This window comes from Wasmannia auropunctata, unplaced genomic scaffold, assembly GCF_000956235.1.
Source record: "Wasmannia auropunctata unplaced genomic scaffold, wasmannia.A_1.0 LD335163.1, whole genome shotgun sequence".
In the NCBI taxonomy this organism is placed as follows: domain Eukaryota; kingdom Metazoa; phylum Arthropoda; class Insecta; order Hymenoptera; family Formicidae; genus Wasmannia; species Wasmannia auropunctata.
In genome coordinates this window covers 335,411-358,351 of record NW_012027727.1, presented here as the reverse complement: position 1 = coordinate 358,351, position 22,941 = coordinate 335,411, and the positions used below count along the sequence as shown (strand labels likewise).

General features: G+C 42.7%; 1 protein-coding gene across 2 annotated transcripts in view; it reads left to right on the top strand.

Annotated features, from left to right (window-relative positions):
* Nucleotides 1-22,941, top strand: part of LOC105457694 (DE-cadherin) — a 126,480-nt gene that overhangs the window by 99,295 nt on the left and 4,244 nt on the right. For both annotated transcript variants that reach the window (XM_011702521.1, XM_011702520.1), the window contains exons 2-15: nucleotides 10,620-10,693; nucleotides 15,043-15,178; nucleotides 16,101-16,342; nucleotides 17,541-17,729; nucleotides 18,241-18,542; nucleotides 18,666-18,945; nucleotides 19,061-19,637; nucleotides 19,717-19,898; nucleotides 20,026-21,364; nucleotides 21,444-21,667; nucleotides 21,754-21,969; nucleotides 22,049-22,388; nucleotides 22,469-22,621; nucleotides 22,719-22,905. In XM_011702521.1, the coding sequence (XP_011700823.1) occupies nucleotides 10,620-10,693; nucleotides 15,043-15,178; nucleotides 16,101-16,342; nucleotides 17,541-17,729; nucleotides 18,241-18,542; nucleotides 18,666-18,945; nucleotides 19,061-19,637; nucleotides 19,717-19,898; nucleotides 20,026-21,364; nucleotides 21,444-21,667; nucleotides 21,754-21,969; nucleotides 22,049-22,388; nucleotides 22,469-22,621; nucleotides 22,719-22,861 (4,397 nt within the window). In that variant the 3' untranslated portion in view covers nucleotides 22,862-22,905. The remainder of the gene's footprint in view (nucleotides 1-10,619; nucleotides 10,694-15,042; nucleotides 15,179-16,100; nucleotides 16,343-17,540; nucleotides 17,730-18,240; nucleotides 18,543-18,665; nucleotides 18,946-19,060; nucleotides 19,638-19,716; nucleotides 19,899-20,025; nucleotides 21,365-21,443; nucleotides 21,668-21,753; nucleotides 21,970-22,048; nucleotides 22,389-22,468; nucleotides 22,622-22,718; nucleotides 22,906-22,941) is intronic.

The window sequence follows — 22,941 nt, the reverse complement described above, 5'->3', positions numbered from 1 at the left end:
TTTATATAATCTCCGAAATTCGCCGCGACGGCATCGTTATGGCTCGGTATTCGGGAAATGTATATGTAGGTGCTACAGACGGGGGAACATCACGCCTATATCGGGTGCACACGATCCAATGAATATGTGTGTAAGTGTGCGGTGCATGCCGTTGATTATTCTATACACCGAGGTGTCCTATACTCCATCCGAGCGGTAGGATGCGCAGCGCGACCGTTGATAACGATAACCGCACACGCGACGATGATGACGACAGCAACGACGACGAAGACGGCGGCGGCGGTGCTCTGTTTTTTACGACACACGAGAACACCAGATGGAGAGGATGACGTGGAAAAAAGAAGAGCGCAGGTGAGAGAGGGAGCGATGAGAGGCGGTCGTAGCTCGACGCGACGGGTCACGCGAAGCTAAAATTTCATCCGACGACACAAAAGCGTTCCAAGCCGTGATCTCCTTCGCCTTTTCTTTCTCGCTGTCCGTCTTTGTGTTCACGTTCGGGCGGTGTTTTCGAGAACGCGGCATTCCACGCCGGTCGGACACGTATTACGAGCGAGGCCGCTTCTTGGGTATATATATTATATTTTTTTTTTCATAGCAAAATTGAGGTGGATTTTTAAATGACACAATCTCTTTCGTATCGGAGCTTTTCTCGAGTGTCTTTTCTCAACTATATAAATTTTTCTTGATTTATATCGGCATGCATGGTGCAAAAACGTATATGTATGCCGGAGGAGCGAAGTAAATTTGCCCAATCAAACTCAGAGAGTTCAGTGAATGTCTTCGACGTTTCGCTTGTTTGCGGCATCTCTGAAATTAATACATGAGATCGGGGATTCGTGGGAATAAACCAGCACTTGCGGCGCGATACACATCAACGCTCTGCGGCTGAAATGGATCTATCGTATACGAGGGCGTTATAGCTGTGTACTCAATTGTCCTTTATTAGCTTATCGCGCCACATCAACGAGAGTTTGATTCTCCCCGAGGGAGAAATTATTCCGACCAATCTCGAGAACTCGTGAGCGTGAGCGGGCATTTCTTAAAATCGGTCGGAATGATTTTTGTCCCCTTTCTCTCGTGGTGTCTTCACCCGGCCGGTAGCGCTTGATGTAATCCCTAACGGGTCAATCTCCGTTTTTTTTTGCAATGATCAATTTTTCCGGGTGTTCGATAATCCGTCACCACGGTCTCTCGATGTGTCGATCATCCCCACCGTGAAATGTCAATCAAACCGCTATGACGCGCTTTCACGTTCGCGCGCATGATTCGCACGTAGGTATCTCTGCGTGCCTCGCAGTTTATTGAGGCTACAAAAGTGGCGACTCTCTAAATCTGCGATTTTACGAACGTGAAACCACCGCGTGCGAGCGCGTTAATTCCGCTCGGGCCATACGCTAGGTGGTAGTGGCACACATCCTTGGGTCGTAAATGCGGCGGGGTCGAAAACGCACACGGATTGTAATAAATTATAAGCCTTGGCAGTAATACGCTCGTCGCGGTCGTTACGGCGTGCGCGAGCGCGACCCCGTGATTTCGACCGCCGCTTTGCGCCGCGAATTGTTGACGCATGTTTCAAACGTTAGCTCCCTTTTATCCGCAATCGAGTCCCCGTGTTTTATACGAGCGAGACAACGGTAGACTCATTTGTCATCTGATGAAGATGGCGCGAGATTTGTCTCGTCTCTAATCCTCCATATTTAATTTTTTTTTTAATTTCATGTTTTACGTATAATTAGAAAAATATATATATGGAATTCACTAAAGCTAATAAAAAGTCAAAGAAAGGGATTACGTATCTGAAGTCTGAATTTTTTTTCGAAGAATTAAAGAAAAGTTTGTAAAATGTAAAACGTATTCTAGTGTTTTTCTAATCGCTGAAATGTCGTTTAATCAATAGAATAGAATCGTTTGAGAGTATCTCCTTCTGAATCTCATTGTCAGAGTCACAATGACGAAATTAGACGTTCTAATTTGGTGTAATAAGTTCAAGCGAGCCGATATTGTTCCGTTGGCAGCCCGTGGTGTCTCTCACAAAGTAAAGAAGTTCCTCGTCGGTCCCTCATCGGTTCACGCGCGGATGCACGCGAATGCACGTATACCTTTTTACGAGTAGCAAGACGTGTCTTGGTTGTCACCCGGACGAAGTGAAACGACGAGCGAGAGAGAGAGAGCGGATTTGGAGCTGCGCGCCTTCGAGCATCGCCGCCAGCTCGTAAACTCCCTAACGACCCCGGCAGTTTCAGGCCGATGCCTCCGCGCATCACCTAGCTGTTTCGCGACGCGTACGCGCCGAAACGCGAATGCGCGAGTGAAGGGGTCGCGCGCAAGATGGTGAACTTATTCGCGACTATTAACACGACGCGAATCCGCACGGTGTAGCACCCCCGGCTCGAAGTATCTTATACTAAACCGTTGGCGGTTTACGACGATAATTCCTGTTCTGGTTAGCAGGCGATAAGCCCTCCGGGAGTGTTTCAATATGCTTTGCTTACCGGATCTTTAGATTTATCCCGAACCCGATCTCGGAGATTATTGAAAAAAAAAAGTGATTTGTATACCGTGATATCTCCTTGAAAGAAAGAATGCTCAGTTTATTTGTAAATATAAGGTAAAAATGAAATCCGTAGAAAATTGAGAATGACGGTAAATAAATGTTTGTCATACGAAGCACTTTATTTTAGAAAAAAGTGATTTCTATAACTGCGCGTTTGTTTGACCGAAATTTGAATAATGTATTACACCAAATATTTCATAGCTATCTCCTGTTTTAGAAAAAAAATGTTTCGAATAACAGTTTCAATAGAGGGAAAATATGATGCGATGAATTTTTGTTAACACGTGTTTCGTATCGCAATATGACATACAAATGCATATACTTTTCCTAAAAGCATTTATTTTTTTTTTATATGTCAGTTAAATTATCACATTGGTCCACGCGCAAAAAATATTATATTATAACATTGTTATATATTTGAAATTTTTTTTTTATGAAAATTGAAAAAACTGAAATGACTGAAGTGATTTAAGATATATCCAGCCATATACATATAGAAGTATCCAGCATTTGGACACATCCGTCTTTAAAAAATCGGAAACTGAAACCCATCATATGCGGGATAAATACTTCGTCATATCGGAATCTATTGATTAGCCATCGAGAGCTTATGCAACAGCGAAAACTGATATCGCTTATCCGTTTCGACGATAATAGCTCACCAATTAGGCGTGTTATCGGAGATTTCGCTTGATATTTTGTAGAATAGCTATCGAGAATGAACGCGTAACCGCGCAGGAGAAGAAAAAGCCCGGGAGTAGTCTTGAAAGGATGATGGAGCGCCAAGGATTGATTAAGTGGCTAAGGATTGACCCCGATATGCCGCGCTTGGGATATCAAGACCGCGCCGGGTCGACGTTGCACGATGGCGTGATGGCGCGAGCGGGAATGCAAGAGGTGGTGGTGACTCGGGCCTTACGAGGCCGCGAGGCAAAGTAGTCGGCAAGTTGGTTTAATTGAGTTAGGTGCGGCGACAGTAATCCATAACATGCACACACAGGGGAGCCGAGCGAGCGAGCGAATGAACAAACGAACGAATATATGGGTGAGAGAACGTTGGAGACACAGCGGTCACCGGCGCGGGTTGCGGCGGATGGAGAAGGAAAGACGGAGGAGTACCGCCGCGATTTCTCTCCCTCTCGCGCGAACCGCATCGCCACTTCTCTCCCCCCTCGCGCATATGTAACATGTGTGTGTGTGTGTGTGTGTGTGTATGTATGTGTGCGCGCGAGGCCTGGTTTAGCTTCGATTATCGATAGGGAATGCACTTACGGCGCATAATGCACCCACGAAGCGGCATACGTTCGCCCGCAGTCAGGCGTATCCGGGTGTCCGCCTGTCCTTACGCGATATTTTACGTCGCATAAGCCTATAGTACGTCGGCTTTTACCCCTTTTGCGCGAACTGACATCCGCTATAATCGTCCGTCGAACGTGCAACGATATACGTGATTGAAACTGAGGAGCAAGAGCAAATTAGGTTCGGCGTAAAACATACATCGTTTCAATATTGAAAGTTTTGTGAAATAAATTTTACGATATATTATTGATATTTTTTTTTATCTCTATAATATTTTTATATATTTTTTATTAATGTCTTTTGTTATTTTTTTTAATAGTATTATTTATGCAATAAGTCAAGCGTAAAATAAAGATCGAATTTATATGATCTTTTCGAAATTTCGCCGATCTTCTTTTATGAAATCCCTCTGCATCTAATGTAACGTCGTTAATCTTTTTTAATTATCAGGCGATCGTCGCTGATAACCGCTGAAACTTCGTCGAGCAAGACGGCCGTTTATTTTTTACCGTAAACCAAGTTAAGCAATTTTTCCACGCCACTCGTGCATCGTGCTGTGCAAATCGCGAAGGGTGCGTGCGCGGAGTTTCGTACGCGTGTCACTGCGTTGTTACTTATTGCCAGTCACGTTATAGGTACGCGCCGGTACGTGCGCGCGCGATGACCTGGTTATCGATAATCCTCACGTTAGATAAACCCCCGTAGACCCAGGGGGAGGTGTAGGCGTGCGCCGCGCCCATTCGCGCGGCAATCTTTCAACAAATTAACTCCTCGCTCCCCGTGACAGCACCGGGAATATCGCGTCGCACAGTCGCGATTATGCGAGCCTTCTTTCGCGTCTCTCTCTCTCTCTCTCGTCGGGAGACGAGGGGCGAGATATATGGATTTAGGCGCCCTCGAGGATACGCAGCTCCCTCGAATTGGGTCGCGCGGCACGGAACGCGATACGTCAAACACACTCGCGCCGCGCCGACGACGTGCGCGCTCGCGGAAATGCGTGCGCGGCGTAATCCAGAATTTGCATAAGCCTTAAACTAAACTAAACGTATAAACACGTTTTGCCTTCCGGGTTTATCGTCGCGTGCGCGCGCGAGGCCGGCTTACGTACCTCACACGACCGTGCCTACACCTCACGGGACCATTAGCTTAGTCTTTCGCTCGAAAACCGCTGCGTGACGTCCCGCGCGCGCGGCTAATTTATTTTTTGCGGCATCGCGCACGTCAATGCGTCTTTCTCTCTTATTTTTTTTTTTAACGCTTTAATTAAAGCCAACCGAACCGGGCGTTATCCATTTCGCGTAGCGCGCGCGCGCGCGCACGCGGGCGTTAGCCGCGCGTTTCAGAAATTGCTCAACGCGGAAGAGCAATCGCACCGACCGAGAGTCTAATTAGCGAGCTCGCTCTCGTGGCTCTATCGCTTTCCTGTCTCGTTCCTCCTTCGTTGCTCGGCCTTCGGGCTCGCATCTAACTTTGACAATAACTCGGCCGTAATACTCTCCCCAGAAATCGAGGACAGCGACGTGTTTCTCGATATCTCCTTGGATCCGGCTGTTTTCAATCGTTGTAATTTTCGCTCGTAATTGATCCGATAATTACGCGGTTCTACATGGCAAACAATTAGCTTAGTCTCCCCTCGGATCGATCGCGCAGGAAAATTTCGAGGTTTACGATGCGCGTTGTAGCGCGACACGGGTGCTCTTTTTTTTTCGCGCGGATGCAGTTGCGCTCCAGAGGCGGAGTAATTTTTAATATTTTTTTCTATAAAATTCACCCGGGGGGCGTCGGTGCCGCGCGCGCGTCCGCAACGAACGGCACGCGATTACGCCGGGGGAAAAAAGTGAGAATATAATTGGCTTCGTTTCTGGTAATGAGCGTTTGATGTTATCGGAATAAATTTTGTGTTTCGCTTTTCGTGTCCCCGGCGCGGCGCGGCGCGGCGCAGCGCGCGACGCGGCGGCGCGATCGGTCCAGAGATGCATATCGGTCGCTTCAGGAAATATCGCGCGACGCGCGACGCCCGGGCGAGATATGAAAAATGCGAAACGGCTCCCGGGCCGACGCGAATCCTTTTACAGTTGACGCTTTTCCGATGACGTCGCTGATAACGCTACGCCGACGATAATACCGGAAATGGCATCTCTCGGGGTCGATCCGCTGTTGTCGGGCGCCGCCGACGCCGCCGCCGCGGACCGGCCAATCCACGCTCGCGAAAAAGTCCGCATTTTCATAAATTTCTTTCTTTTTCCTCTCTCTCTCTCTCTCTCTCTCTCTCTCGCTTGTCCGCGAGTTCTCGATGGCGCGTACGGCACGGCGCGAAACCGGCGGAATTGTGGAGCGCGACGGAGCGTGTTACGTACAATAAGCGTGAAAAAAAGGCGATAAATTCGGAAAAATGTTTTAACCCAATTAGATAAGTTAATAGCGCGTTTTATCGCGGGCAGGAGGGAAGGAGGGTGCTCTCGCATCCCGAAGATAAACGCGCGCGCCACGCGCGGATACGTGAAATTATAAAAATTATCTGTTCGTATATTACCGTTTTAGACGACGCCTCCGCCGTAACGCGATTTGGGTATTAGCGGAATAACCGGCGCGGCAGGTTGCTTAAGCGGCGCAGATACACAACGGCTCGCCAACCGGCTCCGGAGTGTGCACTTAGTGAAATGAGGATTAATAATTTTCGCAGTCCGCGCACGCGGCAGATAATGTCGCTCGTGCGTCGGGGCGAAGGGAGGGGGGGGGTGCGACGACGGTGTGAAAAAAAATTTACCGCGGACACAGGCGCCGGCGATAAGCGCCGATTGAATCGGTGCCAGCTACACTTTTACCGGTTTAAACTTATCATTGCTTAACTATATTCACGCTGCCCGTGGCGGTGACCCCAGTCTATCTCATTATCTCATTTGCAGAGGGGCGACTCGAGGGGAAATGAGAATTATTACGATGAATTGCGCGGATGCCGCGGTGATTTCCATAAATACGCCGAGCAAACAGAACTTTGAGGAATTTGTTAAAGCACCGCTCCAGTGAATTAGTTATACCCGAGTTCTCTCTATACCGGCGGCGCGGCTCTCTATCAAGTCCCGCGGATTCGCGAGCACTAAATAAACTAGACAATGTGTTCCCGTAATTTCCAACTGACGCGGGACGCGCGGCACGGGGGGGGGGAGGGAGCGGGGCGCAATCGATCATCCGTCGTCGAAGAGCAATTATCAAAGTGCGAGCGATCAACTTCTCATTTACTCGGCGTCAAAAAAAAAAAGAAAAAACCGAAAAGAATGAAAGACCCGGGAGTTGACGAGATTGCACAGTATATATACCAGACGCCATCCAGGTACGAATCGAGAGTTTTTCGTTGCGGATTAGAGAGCGTTGCGCGTTGCCACCTCCGGGGGGTGGGGGAGGGGAAGCGTGGCGGGGGAGAAAGCGGTGCGGTCGAATTCAATAAATCTCGCTCGTCGATAGTTTCGATAAATGGTTTTGATACGGAACACGGCGGGCTCCATCCGTAATCCGCTAGAACGGTACCTGGTTTTCGGCTTGTGACATAAATGTCGTTGAGTCTTTCTTCGGGCACAAAATAGAATATAGGACGGCACGACTGGCACGAATTCCTTCTAACGGGCGGACGAGTACGTGAGATCTCTTTCTCCCTTATTCTCTCTCTTTGCGAAAATCTCTTCTCGCGAACGGATGGATCGCGTATCCGCATCACTTATGCTATATTTTAGCATAAGAGAGTTGAACATGATGCGAGTGTTTCTTAATCCCGCGCGTTTCCGCTCATTTAGTGAGATACGCATAAGCTTTTTAGGAAAGTACAAAAACATAGTAATGAAGAAAGATTTTTATAACTCACGATATTAGCTTATCAAATATTCGTGGCACGTAAAATATTAAGAAGCCGCGGTATGTACTCTCTCTCTCTCTCTCTCTCTCTCTCTCTCTCTCTTTCTCTCTCTCTCTATTTCTCTGAACTGGAATATATTTTAAACTAACTGCGAACCAAAAAAAAAACCGAAGTTGATATACAGCCAGTCGATGAAGGGCCGACACTCCCAGGCACCGTTGCATTGTTGACAAACGTAATGAAAAATGGCAATCTTTACTGAACGCGCCGCTCCAATATCTCTTTGACATTTGAGCGCAACGTTAGAGTGAATGGGGCTTAATAAAAAAAAAAAGTGAATGTACTAGCGTTTCACGTGTGCATATCGTTCCATTTATCTGCGCCTATTTCCGGTGTTACGAGTTGCTCCATCGCAAAAGTAGTCGCGCGCTGCGATTAATTCTCTCGATGGGGCAATAATCGCGGTATACATATGCACAACCCATCGCATCGGTATTTTTTTATAATTTCGCTCTGCGATGTAGTCGAATCCCCGTCGCTAACTCCTTCCTCCCCTTAGGGAGGTCCCTTATTGAGAGAAACGCGATATAAAATGTAACGTGAAACACTACGGGGGTAACGGAGGAAACTTGATAGAGAAATTTCTCTCGCTAATATGCGAGAGTTTCACGGGCGAATGCAATATCGGGCAAAGTACCTAATGGATCTCTGGCGCGCGAAAGAACTGGGCTAAGAGATGCTTTCTTCCCTCGCAGATATCTAAAGGGAACGGACGCGCGGCACACAGGCGAGTATGGTGCTTAACGCGCGCGGCGCGGCTAACGCGGAAATACAAATAGCCTCCGCATGCTATACAGATGTTACTTTACAACTGGGGCGGAACAAGATAATGGACGAAGTGTTAATTTGGATGTTTGAGAGGACGGATCGGTTCGCGGTTACGAGTGGAGTGTGCGCTCGATTGAGTACGAGTGATAATAAATTCGAGTGACGTTCGACGATTGTTCCGAATGATTTTGACACAGAGACAGAAATGGGGTTGGGAAGGGAGATGGTGATTTCCAATTCAATTATCGGGAGTTTTATACGGGGGATTTCTCAATTCGACGAGTTACATATACATAATTGCGCTTGTTATAACGATGTATTTTAAACAGATTGAGCGACGCACAATTGTTTATCGGGTTTCCCAGAGAAGAAACATAATTAATATCTCGCCGCTATGAATAATCATTAACTCGACGGCTCGATTAGATTGTTAAACGCTTCACTTTCGCCAATCAATCTTTGCGAAATTGAAAAAAAAAAGGAAAAGAGACAACTCGAACATGATATTGGAAAAAAAATCTGTGGAAGCGATTTATGGTCCAAGATGTCCGCCTCTGGGCTTCCACGCTCAGTCTGTTGTCTGTTATTTATTTTTACCATATACCTCAGTGACGAGTTCCGGTCGTGAAACGGTTTGCGAGCCCGGTTGAATTTTATGCAATTCCAGTGGTATCGCTTTTACGGCGACACAAATTTACTTAAAATTCGGGACAGAGCCTGCATTAAGTGCGGGTAAACCGCATTGTGGCTGAGCCACGCAAGCTGCAGGAATGACAGCGCTTCGTCGCCGTCACGTATTGCGGTCGGAAAGCATTAACAAAAGAGTGACAGCGAACGTTTTCGGTACTCAAAAATACCGGCGACGAGTGTTCAATGAAACGGGAGCATTTTCGCTGCTCTTTTTTCTTTCTTTCCTGTCTCTTTCTCGCGCGCGCGTTTTTCTTCGTTTTTACCGAAAGCGGATTGTCGCACCGTTATTATATCAATAATAACCTTGTTTAAAATTTCAGACGAATGTCTTTTTCTCAACCAACGACAGTTGCTAACAACAGTCTTTGTGAATAATTTTGCATGCTTGGGACTTGTATTTTCTTCTACGCGCTTTTCGCTCCGTCTTTGTGCATTAACTTAAAGAGACTCTAATTCCGCATTAGCAATGCCTACTTTGCGTAACTTATGAATAGTTCTGAGATAGCGCTCCAAGTTGCATTCCTCGCCCTTCGGTGTTGGTGGAATAGACATTGTGTTGTGAATGATGCATAAAGATCCCTGCAGCCGGGTTTCGCCTCGAGATATACAATTTCTAATTCGGTTTAGCATTCGGCACTTGGAAATTTAGTTAAGAGCGTTCCATCGCAAGTTACAAATTTTCCCCTAATATTTCGCTTCCGTTATGTCGTTTTACACGCATACGCGAAGAGTTCTCGCGATTGTGACGGTTAAATCTCGCAAAAATGCGTGCCGGGGGAACGCGCTTCATATTTTAAATTACGTGTAAAATGTAAAACGAGCACCGGGGAGAGAATCCATGTACGGCCAAAATAGATACGATAGAATAAATGCGAGCTGAAATAATTATTAAGCGGATTATGCCATTTAACAAGAGAGAGCAACGCTCTTCTTAGATATTATAAATTCAACATTTGAATCATATTTCCATATATTATTGAATAGATTTTCATCAGAGCGTGTGCTATTTTCGTCGACTTTGTTAAAGTATTCAGCGTACTCGATGAGACCTACATAGAAACGATAATGTATGCGCATGTACCACAATTATCTCAGTATCGTCAGGTATGTATTGGACTTATTAATGAGACAATGCTGTCAATTATGTATTAGACTTATTAATGAAACAATGCAGCCGTACCGCGGTATGTTAGACGAATATGTTACAAGATAAAAAAAGCTCACTCACTGCTCTAAGTCTTGCGGTCAAATTCTTGCTTCCGTTCGAAGAGAACGATGTCACGCGTAACGCGTTATCCCTAAATTCGAACGTGGCCCTTGGGGCGATTATCCGCGCTTTATTGGGCGCAATATCCTAAATGGGCGATATCGTCATCCTTCCGTTTCTTCTTTATGTTACAGCACCTGCAACGAGATTGAGGCACTCGAGACACCTGGACGTGAGATCGCAGTTCCAGAGCGAGGGTGAATTATCGGTGAGTGCTTCTCGATTCGTTCTTGATTCGATTTCTCGTCCCCCTTCCCATCGCCGCTGCCGCCGCCGCGCCATTTACACTTCTTTCCTTCTGTCTCAGACGTACCCGAGCCCCGGGTACCTTTTACCACCCGAGATCCCGGGGATGATCCAACCAGATCCCCGTATAAACCACCTTTCCAGCAAGTTGGATAATGGATTTGTCCCTTCCTTCATCGCCTATCTGCCGAACAGTTTAAATATTTACCGCGCGCGTCTGCAGTCGTCTCTACGTGACATCGACGAGCGGGCCTGAATTCATTGCCTCTCTCGTTGGATATGTATGGGGCGTGCGAAAAGTCGCGAGGCAGCGAATTTTAAAATATGATATCTCTTTTACAGCATCATCTTAATTATTCTCGTAGAGTCTTAGATTTGCAATTAAATGAAATCAAAATTGATTTTTAGAAGGATATAAACTTTATATTCAAGCCAATATAATATCGATAGATGTAGATTTCTATTCGATATAATATTCAAAATGTACGGAATTATTCAGTGTTAGCATTTGCACAGAAATGTCGATATCACTTTTGATCTTTATTCAAATCCTTCATATAGGAAATATTGATCATATTAATTGAATGAAACCTTCGGTCTTCAGCATAAAACTCGTCTCAATGACCAGTGATTTTCAACAATCGAGTCACGGTAAATACGCAGATAGTAATTTAATCTCTGGAGTCTGTATGCAAATGCAAATATAATATCATGTATTGTCGTCAGAGTCAAAATTTACTTAGCAAACTTTTCTATGGAAAGGCATGTTTGATCAAGCAACTCGCGCCAGGGAGACTTTCCCTTCGTTGTTTTATACGAAGCGTTTTGAAACCAGCACTTATAATATAATAGTTCATGATGCTAAATTCTCTTATATTTTGCCAATCGATATCATTATTTTCAAGCGCTTACCAGCTCGTATTGACCTGATTTTTATTTATATAGAACTTGTAACGTGATTTGTGATTACCCTTCAAGCTGATCATATTTTCTTATAAAAAGACTTTTAAGTTTCCTTTGTCATGACCTTCTTTGGGACTCCAAAGATAGAAACGGGAGTAAATACATAAATTACATATAACATAATTCTTTATTTAGCAAATGTATTTTGCTCCGCGTACCCTACTTCAATTTCGTCGGGAGTCGTTTTGTGAAAATAAATGATCTCCAGCGGCGTTTCTTTCAACGTTGTCAAAACACGAACCACAACAGCGAAACGTCCTTGCACTTTCGGCGTGATGCGTGCTCCGTGCGATCATCATGCATAAATAATTTGCCGCAGAGATTACTCCTGATTCAACATGAATAGGTCCGCCATACGTTCATAGCGTGAGACACTTTGGTGAGAAGTGCTTGGCGAGGTTGGCGGCCCCTGAGACTTGCTTACGAATCGCTCGTAAATCGTTGACGTTACGCCGAAGTTCGCTTGGCGAAGCGTTTAGGATGTTTAGGAACGCGAATTTGCCGACGAAGAACCATAGGGGCCATTTCATGCGCGTGATTCGTTAGACAGGACTTCGACAAATGGTACGATCTGACGAGAATTGCCGTCTCGCCAGACCCAGTAATTGGACGCTGAACTTGTTTGGGACCTAATCTCGTGAATCCCAGATAGACATGACAGAGAAGTTTCCTATAATTTAGATGTGACCATTGCGACAGAGGGGACTACTTAAACCTCCGATATTTTAGTAATTAAATTCTGCTGCAACTGCGAATGGAATTGATATCTGTAATTTTTAATTAATTAGACATTATTTCTTTTGTATTAAATACTCTCAACGTCATATAGAGTAAAATTTTAATTATTTTTATATGCTGCTGAAATGGAAAGACCCGATATTTTAATAATTTATATTAATAACGTATCTTTATTCAAGTTGTGTACAATATTTTGTATTACAAATTTAAATTTACATTTAAAATAAAATAATTACTTTCTTATTTTATTTATAGGAACGCTCAAATAGTCGCGATTTTTAAATTTTTAATGTAAGGTATCTCGCTAACTTACTTTTAATTAAATTTTTCTTGAGGAAAAAATCAAACGCCAAGTACTTAAAGAATAATAAGAGTTCGCTACGGCGTAGTGCTCCTTTTTCATTCACATCACACGATATATATAATAAAGTATAATTTTCTTGTAGATACTACATTAATAGAATAAGGTTTAATACTCGGCCCCTTTATGAAATTTCATTGCTTTTACCTTACCCTTCAAGCCCACATCGTGAATCAGAGATGATGGTCAAAAACATGACGAATAATTCGCGTCGCACAAAAGCTTTCTCGCTTTTAATATTAAATTAATAGTTGAGTTGGTATTTCGCGACCATTAGGCTGCGTGCGCAAGCGTTAGCTTAAAATTCGGCACACACAAAGTGCCTCGAGGGAGGGGCGAGTTGCCGTTTGTTCGAATATACACGCGTAAAGATGTCAGTTTTCTCGCTCGATTTACGACACCGCTGTGGATTCACTTAAGTATATTCACGCCGACGTTAAACCGAGCAACGCAATCGCGTATTCGTCTCATCACACTGACACAGCGTTATTAACGATGGCGGTGTTCGTGGCGACCTGTACTCTCGTTTCCGTTCGAGGATTTTTCCTCTCGCTATTACGGGCATACTTACGACGATGAAAGTAATTACAAAGTGTCTACTACTTGGAAAAACGTAAGAAACCTGGGAATTCTTTTTTTTTTGTTGCTTGAAAAAGTAGGGAATTTTTTAGAGAATTTGGTCGGGATTCGGAGAATGTTCGTCGAAATTGTTTCTTTGAAGATTTTGTTTTGCGATGTCATATTTTTAGTACCAAAATATACTTATATAGATATGTAAATCTCATTTTATTTAAAAAGATTTCTCTTATTTAGACATTTTCTTTACGTTTATACATATAGATTTTATTTTCTTTTATCTGTTGCAAAGAAAAAAAAATTTTATGCAATGTGAAATAACTATTTTATGAAAGATTGTTTATTTTCAATTTGCGTCTAAAGACTGTCTCGATTTTGTCTCTGATTGTGAGCTCGAACGAAAGAGCTCAGAAAATTGGAATATCCTCACAAAGTTTTTTTTCCAAGGTCTCAGCAGAGCTGCCTTAGAGTTTACGGATTTTAATAGACGGAATTTTCTTTCGGACAAGTCGGCAGGAATCAGCCGCGGATATAGCGTAACCGGGTTAATATGCTAAAACGCGGCTAACTTGTTTATCGTTAATGAGGCTGGAAAGTACGAGAGCGAATGCCGGCGTTATATCGGGGGTAACGCATGACGTCGGCAAAGTGCTGCGCGAAATTCTAAGCGGTCTGAGGGGTTTGCTGGATGCCGAGGCGTGCTCTACCGTGCGAGCAAACACGGCGAGCACACGCGGATTATATTTCTTACCAAATGTTGTTTACCCAGGAATATCGTTATCCCCCGTGGGACAGAAAATAGTAATGAATATTAATGTCGCGACCATTTAATTACATTGAAGATAACGGTCTAACGTGAGCGCGCCCAGGGAGAGCGGGGGAATACTTAGCATTATTACGAACGTCATCCCTTGTGTTTTGGTACGGGATAAGGCGCAAATTGGTGACTAATTCGATGCCAAGCGTATCATCTGCAAAATTAATTTCTCGCTTCATAAATTTTTTATATGTCATTATCGACTGTTATTCGCGCGACACACATACACTCACACACTTTTCTCTTTCTCTTTCCCTGTAGTTCGAAAGTTAAACGCCACGTCGGTCGATCGTGTACCTATTACGTACGTTAAACACCACCGGATCGATCCTAATCGCGATGAAATGGTAACGCAACGTAGGCGGTTGTGACCAATAATTTATGAGAATATATGACTCTTACCGAGACGCAACAGACCGCGTAACGTTGTGCAAAGCCGCGGGACTTGCGCCAACCTTGCCACATGCTCTAGATCGTCGACGTGAACGAGTGCGATTATTACGAAGCGTCTAAGCACGGCGCTCCGTTTTTTTCCACACCCTCTTCGTCCCTCTTCCACTTTGTGTTTCTATCTTCCCCCCTGCTCGGCTCCTTCGGGCTCCTGTGTTGGATCTTTTATGAGGAAACGCGACATAATAGACCGCCGGAGTACGCGCCGTGATTAATGGCGCTCGGTTTATGAGGAGCGCTTTGATTTATCGAGCGCCTTGTTCTCCAAAGTCTTCTCTCCCCTGCGCATCCCACCCCGCGTGATGCCAAGTTTACCGATTAATCCCCCCGACATCTTTCGGAGAGGGGATGCCCCGCGCCAAGTAACACCCGCGCTAATAGCCATCCGTTTCTCTTGCGCTTTCAGCCCGATGAAAATCACAACCACAAGCCGGTGTTTTCCAATTGCTCGAATTACGCGCCAGTAGTGGACGAGGAAGTGGAACGTTTCACGTTTGTGATCCAGGTGCACGCCGAGGATAAGGATCCACCCAAGAACGGAGGTATTGTATAGCAGCGCGACGTCATTGCATGTATGTCTCACGCGGCATACGCGTAAAACGTCGTGGTAAATTATGCGCGTAGTAAAAAAGCAAACGTTATATACGCGAACCATTTTGACAATCTCCAAAGTTTCGTAATCGTTTTTCGAATCGAAACAAGCAGGAGAAAAAAGTTAATTTAAACTTTCCGTGTTTGAACTTGTTTTTAATCATATCATCGTACGTGTTCCCGTATTTATATTTTTCGTTTTTATTATTTCTGACGGATTTACGCGCGACGCGATGTAAGAATGAGATCAGAAATATATGCGTCCGACGAAAGGAAATATCTCACCGCATCATTAAGTGATAAAACGGAAATACTATTTTTCTCTCTCGTGCCAACAAACCGCGATGGAAGAAAATAGAATATATTACAAATGATTAGTTCGCGACTTGTCTGTCTCTGTGTCAGAAGAATCATTTTGAACATGTGAAGAAACTTTCGATTTGCACTTTGAAATAAAAAAAAATATTGAAATTGTGGAATATTCTGTTCATAACATGTTTAACTAAAAATAAAATCACTATCTACAAATATATATATATATATATATATATATATATATATAAAATAAAAGATAGAAAATGGATGAAAATGATGAAGTATTGTAAAAAAGAAAACACTTGTGAAATATATTTTATATATCCAAACATTTCTACGAAAATATTGTTTCTATATATTTCTAGAGACTTTGTCAAGACAATCAAAACTCCCGAGATTTTTTTAAGACTTGTAGAGGTTTCAAATAATATTTTACCAAAATATTCTTTCGAGTTTTTACATGATTCATTTATTTGAAAATTTCGGAGGAAAGGTTCGAATTTCCATCATTACACTCATTAGTTAGATTATTCGACGGTCATTCGATTTTGGTTTCAGGAACCATTACGTATAGTCTCGTGAAAGATCTTGACAAGAGGAATTTAAAATTTGAAATCGACAATAAGACGGGTATCATCACGACGGCCCAGATACTCGATAGGGACGAACCCGCCAGAGAAAGGGAAGTTTATCTCACGGTGCTCGCAACCGACAATGGGAAGCCGCAGCTGGATGACGTGTGCACATTTAAAGTCGACATCCTAGACATCAATGACAATCCACCCTTCTTCGACAAAGCGGTACGTCGCTAACTACCTAAGTTACCAACTCGTTACCGACTCCCTTACAGCTCGTATCTGCAAATGCGAATCTGGGTGCATGTGGTGCGAATACGCGTCTTCATTATGCATACGCTGCAATTACATGGATGTAAAGACTTAGCCGGATTGTACTGGGAAAAAATAAAAGAAACAAGGCCATAATTTTTTTTCCTTTTTATGATATTTACGGGATAATAGTGAATTTTTCTGATAAAGGGATGTTTTTGATTTTGAGTAAATAACTCAAAAGTATAAAATAAATTTCTTTTATTTTCTACGAGATTTATTTATAATAAAAATGACGTGTTACTATAATGAGAAGGATTGATTGCTTATAATATTTCTATAACTAACTTTTAGTTAATAAAAATAATTGTGAAGAAAATAGATGGTTTTTTTTAAGTGTATAATTCATAAAATTTTAAAATTTTGCGCTCTTAAAATTTTGAAACGTAAAATATTTTCATTTATAGAAATGACGAGTTATTTTGATAAATGAAAGCTCGTGAAATGTTATATTGGATTTTCGTACATTTACATCACGTAAATTCCTTTTTTTCTACGTAGACTAACACAACAGCCACTATCGCTACTAACAACTATTGCTTGAATTTTTTTGTTTCATTCCAATCCCAGGTCTACCGTGGATACGCGTGGAAGGTTGGTTTCGAATACGTGGTGTGAATGTTGCTCGATATGTAAATGAAAAAAATAGAAGAGTCCCAAGTTTTGTTTTCCCCCTTCTTTTTATGCACAGTTTGCATATTTCATGAACAAATTGTCATTTTAATTTTTATGTATCGAATGAATTTTTTTGCGAACACTTGAAAAAATATTTCCAGATTTGATCATAAGAGTTCAAAAAAGTACAAGATAAAAATTTACTTTAATACAATAGAAATTTTTTATTGATTTACAATAACTTTGATCAGCGCAGTCTGAGGATAAATTACATTCTCCTTTATTTATTATTTTTTATTATTATTGAAGGAATATGAGGAAAGAAATTAGCATGCATGTACGTATGGTCTTTCAGGAATGATAATTGTTACCGTAAACACACGATTCGTATGAAAATTGCATGTGGAATGCATCACGCTAAGTTCATTTTAGAATTTGTGCGCACGTATTGTGTGATTGTCTATACTCGTCAAATACATTTTGGCTTATTACACAGGCATACGAGGAATCTGTACCGCAAGATTTACCAGTGGGTCGCGAGGTCATGCGAGTCTCCGCGACTGATATCGACGATGGCATCAACTCCGTTGTACGATATGATTTGATAGCTAAGAAACAGGAAGATTCTTCATACTTTCGGATCGACCGCGAGACCGGTGTCATATTCCTCAACAAAACTATAGACGTAAGTAATGCAAAGATGGGACAATGTTAAGAGGATGTGCTTAACGCAAACTTCGTTTTACAGTGTTACTTCGAAGCTGGAACTTGTAACACTTACACTTGATAATTTAAGCGACGATAGTTTTGTTGTTTTATTAAATCGTTGTTTGAATTTTTATATTTATCGGCGAACTTTATTACACACACACCAGAGTAAATGTATATACCTACACTCTCTCCGGAAATACTATTTTTAGTAAACGTTTTACATGCGAGTAACGCTTCAAACACAACTATCCGTTGAATCATCAACGGAGATATTTGTGTTATCTCATGTTTACTAAAAATAATATTCTCTTGAGCTTGCCTGATAAATGATGCAATGGTATCGATTCATTTTTTTTTTTCGATAGACTTGAGCGAAACTATCGTCGCTCAAACTATCAACTATCAAGTGCTTCCCCGATGTTATTTCACGCTTGAAATCACGCTTGAATGTGTCTCGCTTTACGGTCATTATGAATTTGTTGCAGCGGAGTCCAAATTCTAAATTCAGTATCGTAGCTACCGCCACGGATACTGGCGAGACCCCGCTGAGCACTGCCATTGAACTTGACATACGGGTTGTAGAATCGCATAAGAAGGCGCCAGCTTTTCTCCCGAGATCAGCAGAACCGATCAAAATACCGGAGAATTTTAGCGATTTCGACGCCAGCATTATCCAGCTGAAAGCAGTTTCCAATATTGTTAATTCCAGTAATTCGGACAATTCGAATCTGGTTTTTGAGCTCGTGACTGGTAGAACGGAACAAAGTAACAAGGGAAACACTTTCAGGTATTATATGAATTGCACTTACTGCTTATTTTTTTACTGCGTACGATTTGAAGTGAAACATAACAATTGCGAATCAATCGCGTTTCACATAATATAAATATTTAAATTTTGCACTTATTACAGAATAATACAGACTAAAAAAGATAGCAATGTAGCAGATATCAAGTTATCTCAGCGACTTGATTACGAGAGTAACACGCAGTACTCGTTAATAGTGAGAGTACTAAACGATTATCAGTTAGCTGCCGAAACGGTGATCGATATTGAAGTTCTAGATGTAAATGATAATATTCCGGTCTTCCGTGATATTAAAGGAGGAAGCGTGTTAGAAAATGAGCCCCGAGGAGTCGACGTGATGCAAGTGCGAGCCATTGACGCTGATGGAACTTCTGCTAATAATCAGGTATTAAAATTGCATATATCACATTTTTCGCTCTATTAGCAGCATTACAATTACGCGTCAAAGTTTTTATTATGTCTTGCATTTAATATAATATCTTGACGTCTATCTTCAAAAGGTCAGCTACGAGTTGGACAGTTACAAGGACCTCTTCGCCATCGACCCGATAACTGGCACTATCACAACGTTAACGTCATTCGACAGAGAGTTCAAGGAGTTTTATGTTGTGACAATAATAGCGACAGATAATTCGCCGAGTGCTTTGTTTAAAACCGGCGAGCACAATAAGGGACAACAGTATTTCCGAATTGTAATCGCCGATAAGAACGACAATCCGCCTCACTTCACTCAGAAAGTGTATGCCCATAGTTCGGTTTTAGAAAACGTCCACATTAACGCGCAAGTAACTGAAGTCACAGCTGTCGATTCAGATTCGGAGAGTACTGTCGAATACAGCATCATGTCGGGCAACACCGACGACAGTTTTTACATCGATAACTCGGGAAAGATTCGCGTGCACAAGCAGCTCGATTATGAAAAAATCACCAAGTACAATTTAACTGTAAGAGCATTTGACGGTGTGTTCAATGATACGGCGCAAGTCGAGATTTTTATCGAAAACGTTAATGATAATCAGCCGATCTTTGAAGAATTCGACAAGAATCCGACGATAATGGAAGAAAAATTGGTTGACGGTAAAGTATTAACGCAATAATTTCTGATAATCCGGCAAAGTTTGATTGTTTTTTTTTTTTAATTTATTATTCTGTTTAGGATGTATCACCACTGTGAAGGCTTACGATCCTGATATCGAGGACAGGAAGGCTGATCAGCATATTGTTTATTCCATCGTTAAGGAAGAGTACCAACCCTTGATAGGAATAGACAAATCTGGCTGTATGAAATTGAAAAAGCCGTTAGATCGTGATCCACCGAATGGCTTTTCGACGTGGATTGTAAGTTATTAGTTATATTTCATCATATGTATCGTCACCATCAATGCAGAGTTCTTGGCTGAAAAGTCAGGAGCCTTAAGAATTAATTTCGTTTTTTCTTATTCTTTTTTTTTGTGGTTTTTGACAGATCAGCGTAATGGCGAGAGACGAGGATGGTTCATCTACGGCTCTTCAACAATCGCAGCAGGTTAATATTACTCTCATAGATATAAATGACAACGCACCGTTCCTCGATATGCCTACAGTTATTTGGGACGAAAATAAGGCACCCGGCAAAATAACTGAGTTGAAGGCGCGCGATTACGACTCCGACGAGAATGGTCCGCCGTTCGAGTTCAGAATCGACGAAACCGCGAGCGATGAAATTAAATCTAAGTTTGAAATACGCGGAATTTATTTGTACTCGCTAATACGGCTTGATCGGGAAAGTCAGAAGAGTTACGACATACCGATCGCGATCACGGACAGTGGTTCACCGCCTATGACGGGTACCTCGACGCTCACTGTGATCATAGGCGACGAAAATGACAATGCTATGCACGAGGGCTCGAGCTCTATATTTGTTTACAATTACAAAGGAGAAGCTCCTGACACGGAAATCGGACGCGTTTACGTTAACGATCCGGATGATTGGGATCTGCCGGACAAATCTTTCGAGTGGGCCTCTCAGCACGACGGTTTCTCTCTTGATAAAAGTACCGGCATGATTACCTTATTGTCGGGTACGTCAAATGACACTTTCGTGTTGAAGTTTATTGTCACCGAGCATGGCGTACATGTTCCATCGCATCAAGTATATGCCTACGTGAACGTCACTGTCAAAGAACTTCCCGAAGAAGCTGTTGCCAGATCCGGCTCTATACGATTTTATGGAATAACGGCGGAGCAATTCGTGGAACCTGACGAATCCGGTGTTAGTAAAAAGGAGATATTCCAAGAGAAATTGGCAACTATGCTGAATACATCGGTCGAGAACGTCGACGTGTTCACCGTACTTCATTCGCCTCATCATAACAATCGAAGCTTACTGGACATCCGATTTTCGGCCCATGGCAGCCCATATTACGCTTCTGAAAAGTTGAACACAATAATAGCGCAACATTCAAAAGAAATTGAGCGGGAGATGAAAGCGGATATTTTACTGATGAACATCGACGAATGTTTATTCGAGAAGCTTTACTGCAACAATTCGTGCCGCAACTTCTTGAACACCAGCACCGTTCCATATGTCGTCTACACTAATACCAGCTCGTTTGTTGGTGTTAGGGCGGTCGTAGATCCGCAGTGCACTTGCCACGTAGCGGAACCCATCGTCTGCTTGAACGGCGGGACTCCTCTGGCAGAACGATGCGAGTGCCCGCCTGGTCTAGAAGGGCCGAGATGCGAACTGTTGGGTATTGGTTTTCACGGAGACGGCTGGGCTGTAATTCCGCCGCCTGGTCAAGCCTGCGACGACTCGCATTTAGGTAGGTACATTCCCATTTACACCATTTTCGTTTTTTTACTTTTGCGCTTTTATTAACATTTCACATATGATTATCGTAGGATTGGAGATAACGCCACACGTGGATAATGGCCTTGTATTTTATTTCGGTCCCATGACTTATAATCCGAAGCTTAAAATTCAGGATTTCATGTCTTTGGAACTTCAGCAAGGCTTCGCTGTGTTGTATATTGACTATGGAACGGGAACTGTGAGGCTAGAACACAAACGGATCAAATTAACGGACGGAAAGAGCCACAGAATAGACGTTTACTGGAAGAAAACTGTAAGAACCCTCGTTAAATGTGCATAGTCTTGTATAAATAAAATTGTCTTAAATGTAAATTTATCTTAACGTGCTTTTTTTTCCAGTCCATAGAAATGATAGTCGATAAGTGCGGTATATCCGCTTGCATGAGTCTCACTGCACCGCAAGGCACCAATGAGTTCTTAAACGTTAACAGCCCGATGCAAATAGGTGGTACATTGTCTAATCTAGCGCACTTAGCATCGAATTTAGGATGGGATTACAAACCGACTGAGAAAGGATTCGTTGGGTGTATACGCAATATGACGTTCAATGGAAATGTAAGTAATGAAGAGATATCGTAATAAACATAGTTATGGCAAATTATGGGAGATTATGTTATATATTCTTTTGTTTTAGACGTACAACTTAGGCATGCCGTCACTGTCCAGAAACGCCGATCCTGGCTGCAATCACGGCATGGCAAAGGCAATCTCATTCGGAATTGACATGAACTTTCTAGTAGCTATTTTGGTTTGCGTATTGATATTGTTAATATTGCTCGTCGCGGTAGTCGTGCACAGGAGAAAGACGGATGATCTGTATAAAGATATGGACGATATCAGAGAAAATATTATTAATTACGAGGACGAAGGTGGCGGTGAGGTTGACACGGGTTATGACTTAAACGTGTTGAGAGCCATTTACGACGCGCCACCCATTGATTCGAAGATAGCTCCAGTCGGCCTACAGGGTAGAGGTACGATAACAGATATTATCAAAGTATTATTTGCATTGTGGATTATTGTGCGAAAATTAAAAAGAGAATTTTGTATAAAGGAACCGACGAAGTTCCAGACATTTGTGGCTTCCTAGATGGTAAGAAAGAAAGCTGCGATAAAGATCCTGACACAAATCCGTTCGACGATGTAAGGCATTACGCTTACGAGGGAGAAGGCAATTCAGAAGGCGATCTATCGTCATTAGCCTCCTGTTAGTATTTTTGACTCTCGGAAAATATCTTAAAGTGAATTTACATTTGTGGCATTTATCATTTTTTAATTAATCTCTTTACGTTTCCATTTGACAGGTACTGACGATGGAGATCTCAAGTTTAATTATCTATCTAACTTTGGGCCAAGGTTTAGAAAATTGGCAGATATGTATGGAGAAGATCCAAGTGACGAGGAAAGTGACGGGGTTGGTGAACGAGAGAGCGAAAGCTGGTGTTGAGTTTTTCTAAATGAGAACACCGTAGATTTAAAATTTCAACCCAGGTAACGCAGTTGCTTGAATTATTTGCAATAAACATT